Raw genomic sequence first — 10,000 nt, 5'->3', positions numbered from 1 at the left:
TATATATATATATATACATATATATGGATATATATATACACACACACACACACACATATATATATATATATATATACATATATACATATATATGTATATATATATATATATGTATATATACATATATATATATATATATATATATATATATATACTTTATAGCTTGCACTTACACAACGTATGAATGTCAGCTGCATCCATCAATCTCCTGTTATAATGTTTCATTAGGTGTCCACCTCAGAGTAGTTCATAATGCAATATTCTCGTCCAATTTCAACCAAAGTCATATAAAATCTTTAAACGTTATGGTACGTTTTACAAAACTTGTATTTTGTCTGGACGTGGTATATAGTCTGATGAGATCATAACTCGATTAATGATCAAATTGGATCTAATATGACTGAGGAGATTCAGCGCCAATAAATGCATTGTGGCTCTCAACCTGGAAAAAGATGAAATAGAGAGCAGAGAGTAATAAAAGATAGTAAATAACTAGCTAAATAAATAAACAAAATAAACGAATAAATGAATAACTAAATAAATAGATAAAATTATAAATGAACAAATAAATGAATAGATAAATAAATAGACGGAGAAAAGCCTTTAGAAGTAAAAATAAACAGAGAGCGCCAAGGGATGAACTGAAAACGAAAAAAAAAAAATAATAATAATAATAATAAAATTTACGAGACGAAAAATAAAATAATAAAATAGAAGGTTTGGTAACGATACTAATGAATCACGGATAGATAAATCGACCTAGAGCTTATTTTCTCTTAGTCTGGCATTATTCAGAATAACATCTGTAAGAGTCGTCACAGGCTTAAAGGGGTTCAAAATACATAGGCATACATATCTAATAGTAAATGAATAGTATGAAGGATGAAATTCTACAAAAAAAAAAAAAAAAACATGAGTACAGCAGATGGCGACAGCTTTACGTGATCACATGACTTAATGACCATCGATCGGCATTAAATTTAGTACCTGTAACACCATTGCGCCGTAACACTCCGTGCAGTCTCATTTTCTGTCATAACCAAAACTGGTAGTCTATTGCTCTTCGCCACTATTTTCGGCCTCTTCGTATATCATATCAGTTACATTTTATTTTTCCTTGTCATGACTATTTTCTCTCTCCATCCTCCAATCTATTCTCATACTATCCAAACATCCGAACAAAACTTCCAGGTGTATTTATCAAAAGACTCCTCTCCCATCCAACTGCCACTGCCACCCTTTCACTTCTTCTACCACTGGACCACCACAACCACCTCACCGTCACTCATCTCTTCCACTCATTCCTTTACCACTGCCTTCCTCCTCCTCCTCCCCAACGCCCTTCCACCACCATCTTAGTTTTATACGATATAAGCCTTGGTATTCGGTGCGCAGTACCTGGACACTGTTCAGAAACCCCTGACCGTCTGGCGATTGCCGTGTAACTTTCCGAAAATCGTTCATAAACTCCGGTAAGACATCCACCGCCCGCCCAACCGAACAACATTATTTTTTTTTCCTCAATACTCCCTCTGGCTTAGCTGCTCTGGCCAAAGAATTTTCTAGGACTAGATATTTCCAGGCTATATCTAGCAATAATTTGTCAGATTCATCAATGCCTGCAAATAGATTCTACCGTTTTGGCGTAGTGACGACTTCAAGCTGCAAAGAATAGGAGCACCTCACATTTGTTTTCCCTTATTAAAGGTAATGCGGTGGAACTGGGTCATTAACTTTCTTAGTCTACTTATCTTGTTAATCTGTTTAAATTTAATCATGAACCCTAGCTTGAGTCAACAGCATGGCTAAAAAGACGTCTTATGCACCATAAGACATGTTTTTCAGGAATACAAAACGGTAACGTGCACTGACATTGCAAGGGGCAGGTACTTTGGGCTGGAAATTGGGCACTTCACTCTTTTGTGTTATTCGTATTTGGCAACTATTCGGTAGGGTGCAACACCATTTTCCACATTATAATTTATGAATGGTAAGAAAATGGAAAAAGCCTGTGAGAGATCATTTTTCATTCCTTTTCATATATTTTTGTGAAGGGCACTTTTGGGACACAGGGCAAAGGGGCAGGTGTTCGGACACCCTCAGCACCCTCCTCTGCACGGTCCTGATGCAAAATGTGAATCTACGTCTTATGCGGCCATATTACCGAACAAGAGGTTGGACAAAGAATGCAGAACGGCCGATAATGTATAGTTAAAAGACTTTGGGTGATCTGTGTTGAACAGTAGTCCACTAATTAGTGACGATACTGTGATAGCGGTAATACGTCTTTATTTACTAGGAAATCTGAGAGAATACCTCCGTCGCATTGTAAACAAAACGCACTTGATCAGTAATCGCCGACAGTATCGCCGCTATAGAGGTTATCACACTGGGCTATTTTACCTCCCAACACCCTACCTCTAACCTCCATTTGAATAACTAAAATATGATTACGCTTACAGAATCTAGACTTGTCAAAGAGCATTTCAACAGTATGTCTAGCATTTGTTTAGGTTTGCAGTCTCGGTTCATCATTCAGTTTTGCAATATATATAGATATATAGATATATATATATATATATATATATATATATATATGATATATATACAAATATATATATAATACATTACATATATATATATATGTATATACTGTAAATATATATATATATATATGTATGTATATATATATATATATATATATATATATATACATATATATATATATATTGATCAGTATTTTAGACAAATTATTTGGATGATGAAGAACAAACACAGGGGAAGGCTCGGAACCCTAAATACTCTAACGCTTCGTTCGCGTAGAACTTCTTCAGAGAGTGTATGTAGAACTGCAGTTGAAGTTTATGTACTAAATCTAATTATCTTTTCGGACACTTGGGAAAGGTCGTTTTTCTGGCGTGCTTTAGAATTAAAATACTAGTTTCTTTAGCTAAATTGAATCATCGAGGAGGGTTTATCAATTTAGCTAAAGAAACTAGTATTTTAATTCTAAAACACGCCAGAAAAACGACCTTTCCCAAGTGTCCGAAAAGATAATTAGATTTAGTACATAAACTTCAACTGCAGTTCTACATACACTCTCTGAAGAAGTTCTACGCGAACGAAACGTTAGAGTATTTAGGGTTCCGAGCCTTCCCCTGTGTTTATGTTCTCCATCATCCAAATGATATATATATATATATATATAGTATATATATATGTATATATATAGTATATATATATGTATATATATATAGTATATATATATGTATATATATATGATTGGAAAATAATTTGATATTTGGAGATTTGAAAGATAAAATATTGTAACCGAAGTCATTTGAACTCAAACGAACTCTCAATGGTCGGCGTTGGTGACGCCCGTGGAAGCACTTTGTGATAATTCGTTAACAGCGATGCTTCCGTCAATTTCGCCGCTCACACGGCAATGCACAAAATAATTTGTTATTCCCTATTGAACCCCTTACAATAATTTTCAGTAAATTTAAGAACAAACGAAGATTTTCCCTCAAAATACACACTCTCCTTAGATCTACGTCTTTTGGAAGTGCGCCTTCTACGCCGACAAAAGCGGTAATTTAATTGGCACGAGGTAGATAAAAAAGTAGGTAGTTTGGCCCTCAAGATTAGGAGAGAAAAGACAGCATTGGTAAGAATACGAAATCAGACAGTTATTACTAACGTTCTACTTGTCAAAGCATCCTAGGTAGGTAGTGTTTGAACGATATATACAACCAATCGCCTCCACCAAGCATGAGCCTTCTACCGTCTTTCCGACTCTCGCTAAGAAGTTTTTAGCATCTAAAAATCTCACAGGTGAAGTATGGACGGGAAAGTCTTTTTGTTTCACCTACCATGATTTTTTTTTAGAATATAATTAGAGGTTGTTATTACAACAACAACTCGTGATATTGTTTTGCTTGACCCTCTCCCTCCTGTTTATGCCGCCAGAAATCGCTCCACAGCTAAAGGGTTATATCCAGTTAATGATTTCGTTACATTCTACGACTTGTAACTTTGTTCTAAGCTGCCTCAAGGCGATTTTATTCATCTAAAGAAAATTCCCCCAGCAGCTTAAGGGTTCGGCTAGTTTCATGCGTATCGACTTTCGCCGTAACACGACGTCGTCCTCTCAAATAACCATGGGTGTCTATGGAAGCTACTCGTCATGACCATGGCATGTGAAAGCGTCAATAGACATCAATGGTTATTTGAGAGCACGACTTCGTGCCGTGGACGGTTCAAGGCGAAAAGTCGATATGTGTGAAATGAGCCTTAAGGAGTATAAGAGGCAACTATAATGTAGAGTCGCACTGGTTTGGGTAATTAACTACTGAAATCATCAGTAGAGCGCTTCCGAGGCACGTTGAGATTCACACTCGACTCGTTACTCGGTGGACAAGAGTTAAATCCCCAGCGGTTACCGATAATAAAAACACAAGACCATAAGAGGCAACTATGATGTAGAGTCGCACCAGTGGCGGATCCAGGATAAAAATTTTGGGGGGGCTAACCTGAATTCCTTCCTCTGAGTAGTCTGCTGTATCAGAAGTCTGAGGTATACTTAACTTAATAATGTTTTTCAGATTTTTCTGTATTTTAGACATATATAATAGAATGTATATTCGTTTTATATTGTTACACGCTTGTGCTAGTCAGTGATAAGGCACTGGCACGCGTATACTCTCGCATAGAGAGAAATTATTGCAGGATCCGTGTGTAGTGTTAGTGCACATGGACTCATGGAGGTAATAGAAAATAAAAGTAGCTTTAAAAAACAGAAATACAAACAAAAACGTGTATGAACTTCTGAACCTGTTAATAAAAGTATCTAAATTACATTAATAACACACAGCATTGTTCATGGGATCTCACACGAACATCAACCTCCTGTTTTTTTGGGCAAATACATTGATTACACTGTCTATTTCAATATTGAATTCATTGTGAACGCCGAGTAGCGCCAGGCCGTTGAGGCGATCTTGACCCATAGTATTCCTTAGGTAGATCTTCAGTCGCTTCAGGGTTGAAAATGAACGCTCGGCCTCTGCGTTCGAGACTGGGAGCGTGATCAAAACTCGGAGGAGCTTGGCCAGGTTCGGATACATTCGGGTCTGGGCGTGGGCAAGGGCATCTTCAATGGATTCGAACTTCATTGTTGTTGAATACCAGCGCTCTGCTTCCGCCTTCACGAGGCTCAAGGTCTCGATGTCAGCCTCATAAACCTTTGCCGCTTCCAGTACAGCAGCAACATCTCCGTCAGCGCTGCTGAGCAGATTCTTGATCTTGAAGCCAACAGGAATAGTATCATTCCCGAACCGGGTCTGCAGCTCAGTCAATACATGGTCGAGGAATGGGACATATACAGATCTTCGGTAATACTCCTCAGCTGTCTGGAAGGGTAAATTCGCTCGCTGCGTTTGCCGCTTGCAAACTTGAGGTACAGGAATGGTGTCGTGTGATGAACCGATCTCCTGGAGGAGCCCCTCTGCCTTCTTGAAGATGTCCTGGAAGCTGGTCAGTGCACCTTCCCGGGTCTTGTTTAGATGCGTCACCACATCACCAATCGTAGCGTACGCTGAGACTAGATCGACCATAGGGGACTGCAGGGCTCGGCTCGGCTCCACAGTGTGAGCTAGCACAGACTCAGCGACAGCGAGACCAATCAGAAAGCGCGGCTCTCGTTCTCCAGAAAGACGGCAATAACTGGCAGGAATTCCATAAACACAATGACTGAGTCGTGTCGCTCAACCCATCTAGTAGCGCAGAGGCTGACCAGCTTCTTCCGCTTCGTGGACGTGTGGTCTTTTACGAGCTCAGTAAACCTCATCGAGCGCATGTTTGAGGAATAGATGTAGTTATACACCACGATGGGAGTCTGGAGAGCGAGCTTTACCTCCTTGGTGTCACAGGCCTTGGTCAAGACGAGGTTGAGACGATGACGGAAACAATGAATCGTCTTTGCGAGCGGGTATTCTCGCACTACCACAGCTGCAGACCCGCGAAACTTTCCCATCATGGCACTGGCACCATCAAAACAGAGGCCACGGCAGTTGCCCATGTTGAGGCCGACACTCTTTACTGTGCTAAGCAGGAGGCGAGCCAGGCCTTCCCCAGTCAGATCCTTGGCGTGAACAAAGCCAAGGAAGTCCTCCCTTAGCTGACCTCCGCTGAAGTGACGGACGCAAATGGTGGCCTGTTCTTTCCCTGAAACGTCGGTCGTCTCGTCCATCATGATGGCGAAGACTCCAGAAACTGATGATACCACCTTCTCTTGCACCAATCGCCCTGCAAACAAGGATATTTAACCCCCGGACCTGGCAAAACATCAGAAAGTACTAAAATCGATTAAATGACATCCTTACAATGATTCATGGAAGAACAAATTTGGGGGGGCTTCAGCCCCCTCAGCCCCCCCCCCCTGGATCCGCGCCTGAGTCGCACTGATTTCGGTAATTAACTACTGTAATCATCAGTAGAGCGCTTCCGAGGCACGTTGAGATTCACACTCGACTCGTTACTTGGTGGACAAGAGTGAAATCCCCAGCGGTTACCGTTAATAAACACACAAGACCATAAGAATGAAAGAGACCAGAAGAGACCATAAGGCCCACACTAGGCAGTTCCACGTCTATTACCACCTATTATTCCCATCCATAAAGTTATCTAACCTTCTCTTAAAAAAAAAGACGATAGTTTCAGCGCTCACTACATGGTTACTAAGTCTAGCTTTCTCCGTGATTACAAAGCAAAGGTGACGTCTTCGGTTGCACAAGAGTGGTCCCAGACGTAAGTGCGTAAGTGCCCCATCCTTAGGTAATGTATAATTACGACATCCTTTTTACGGACATTCATATAGATCATAACCCTAAACCAGCCATAGGGCTTGAATTCCAGCCAACTCAACTAATACACAAATACACACCCACACTCAAAACCAATCAACTCACCCATCTACACACACACACACACACACACACACACACACACACACACACACACACACACACACACACACACACACACACACACACACACACACACACACACACACACGATCGTCGAAGTAACGGCGAAGATTGGAACTCCGAAAAAAAAAAAAAAAAATCGTGGACCTCAACGACGAGGGAATACCTCTGTTGTATTAGTGGGGAAGGGGAAAACTCGTGGTGTAGTGGGAAGGTGAAGAAAAAGGAGAAGGGGAGGGATTATTGAGGAAAATAGAAGGAAATGAGGAAGGGGACGAACGGGCCCCGGACGTCAGAAGGAATGTCAACAAGAAATTAGTAAAGGCGTAAAAATTAGAAATATAGATAAGAGCAGCGCAATAGAAATTGGAGATAATTATTTCTGTAGATTTAATGAGGGAGCAGATGGCAGTCTCCCCCGATTAGCAAGTCTAGAGGAAAAACTAACAAAAATGAACGAATAATGGGAGGTTAGGTTCAGTCAACTTGGACTGATTACACAAAGAGTTGATAAATTGGAAGAACTAAAGAAGAACAAAAACCTAAATAAAGGAATAGAAGAATTAAAAAGACAGTTAAAAGAAGTAAAGAATGAGGATGATGAGTTAAAGAGGAATAATAAAGAGAATAAAGAGTCCATAGCAAAAGAGGTAAGTGGTTGGAAAAAGGTTCAGGAGAATAGCAAAATTGAATTTAGAGATATAGTGAAACAACAGATGAAGGAACACACTAAGGACACAGTTATTAAAGTGATGAGAGAGAAGGGGAATATAGTAAGAGACTTAGCAGATAAAAAGAAATGTATAATTATGTTAGGAATGGAAGAGAAACATAATCCAAATAGGACTACAAGAGTAAGAGAGGAGAAAGAAAGAGTGAACAAGGTACTAAAAATATTTCAAGGTGAACAGGAAATAGGGAAAGAAATTCAAGAAATATATAGCTGGGGAAATACAGTATAGACAAGACCAGACTAATTAATTCAGGTCACAAACGGCAGCAGAGAATGTCTTATAAAAAAACAAGGAAACTACCTGAAAGTTATCAGTATAAACAGGTAGGGATAAATAGAGAGACGAATAAAGAGGAAAAAGAGAGAAAAAAAAATCAAAGCTAGGGAAAAAACGAGAACAGGACAGAGTCAGACAAAGAGAAATTCTATTGGAGAGTAGTGAATATGAAAATGAGGAAAACAGAAGGGAAACAGAAAATATGATAAAGGTAACAGAAAATTAAAAATGTCCTTCACAACTATAGATGGATTAATAACAGACTTGGATGAACTAAATGATTACCTGATAAAGAAAGAAAGAAAGAAAAAAAAAATGACATAATGGGAACTGTGGAGACAAAATTGAAAGGTCCATTACCGCCCAACAGTGTAGGACATGGTGTATATAATTATTGGATTAGAAACAGAAAAGTAAAACAAGGAGTTATGTTCCTGACTAAGAAGGATATAAATGTGAGGAATGTTACATATGGAAAGAAGAGAGTGCAAATGATCATGATGGAAATAGAGGACAGGGAAAAGAAGAGCAGGAAGTTTGTGGTAAATTATGTGCCTCCTAAAACGGCTTCGTGGGAAGAGAGAGAACACAAGAATATGTTGGAAGATACAAGGATAACACTAAATAAGATAATGGATGATGGAGGAAGAATGGTTATAATGGGTGACTTTAATTGTAAAGAAATCTGCTGGGAAGAGATGGTAAAGGGTGGAGATGACCTATGGAGAAATGTACTACTTGATATGATTATAGAACATACAATGACACAATGGATACAAGAGAATACTAGGTATAGAAATGAAGAAGAACCACGGAGACTAGACCTAGTAATCACATCAGAACCTGAAATAGTGGACAAGATTGAATATAAGACACCGCTAAGTAAAATTGACCACATACTAGTAGAAATGGAACTAAATAAAGAAAAATACATGAGAAAAAAAAAAACAATATAGTAAGGGAAGAATGATGTATGGAAAAACAAATTTTGATAAAATTATTATTATTATTTTTTTTTTTTTTTTTTTTTTTTTTAAGCAGACTGGGAAAGAATATACAAGGAGGAAACAACAGTAGAAGTGGAATGGAAAATTTTGACAACAATGTATAAGGAAAGAGTGGAAAAGTATATTGCAAGACAAAAACAAGAAAAGGGATAAATAAAATGTTGGTACAACAAAATATGTAGAGAGTTAAAAGGTAAAAGGATAAAATGGAGGGGGAAAAACGAAAAATGGAAATTATATACTGATTATAGACATGAATATGTACAAGTGCACAGAGAAGAAAAGAGAAAATACGAAAAGGATGTCATAGAAAAATATAAAGATCAACCAAAACTATTTTATAGATTTGTAAACAACAAACTGGAACACAAACAAGAATTAGGGAAACTACGACAAGGAGGAATAGAATACACAGAGGAAATAGAAATGGCAGAAATGATGAACAAGCATTTTAAATCAGTGTTTACAAGGGAGAACATCAGTCGTGGGCGTTGCGATAAGTAAAGCGATAATTTATCGCAAGACCGGAAAATTTTATCGCTTATATTTATCGCTTTCAAATTTCCCGCGATAAATCCAGCGATAAAGTAGAAGACGAAAAACCGTTACGGCGGGAGGTTACAGGCTCATTGTTACGCGGCAAACAGATTTCGGGTCCTTTAGTCTTTTATTAAGTAATATATGGTGTTTTAAGTGTAAAAAAGAGGTTTTTAAATGCATAAGTAGCAAAAATAGAGTATTTTTGGATTTATCGCAGGATTGATCGCTTATCGCTTTAAGGTATCTTGGAAATTTATCGCTTTATCGTTATAGGACTTAGCGGAAAATTTTATCGCTTTATCGTTATCGCTTTATCGCTGCCCACCACTGGAGAACATACAACTGAGAGATGACGAGTAGGAGTGGAAAGTCTCCCCTCTGAAAGAGATAGAGCAAAGAATGAAATAATGAATTACTTGAGTAATCTCGATGTCAGAAAATCGCATGGTCCAGA

The 10,000-nt window shown here is 38.5% G+C and overlaps 1 protein-coding gene across 1 annotated transcript in view; it reads right to left on the bottom strand.

Moving 5' to 3' along the window:
- The window catches only part of LOC143019388 (zinc finger MYM-type protein 1-like), a 17,437-nt gene that overhangs the window by 294 nt on the left and 7,143 nt on the right, over positions 1–10,000 (bottom strand). The window contains exon 2 of the mRNA XM_076175027.1: positions 5,798–6,309. Coding sequence (XP_076031142.1) covers positions 5,798–6,309 — 512 coding nt within the window. The remainder of the gene's footprint in view (positions 1–5,797; positions 6,310–10,000) is intronic.

Source organism: Oratosquilla oratoria, chromosome 3 (genome assembly GCF_046742065.1).
Source record: "Oratosquilla oratoria isolate Oo_2021 chromosome 3, ASM4674206v1, whole genome shotgun sequence".
Taxonomy (NCBI): Eukaryota; Metazoa; Arthropoda; class Malacostraca; order Stomatopoda; family Squillidae; genus Oratosquilla; species Oratosquilla oratoria.
Note: the sequence above shows the minus strand (reverse complement) of the source record. Positions and strands in the feature narration are given on the sequence as shown.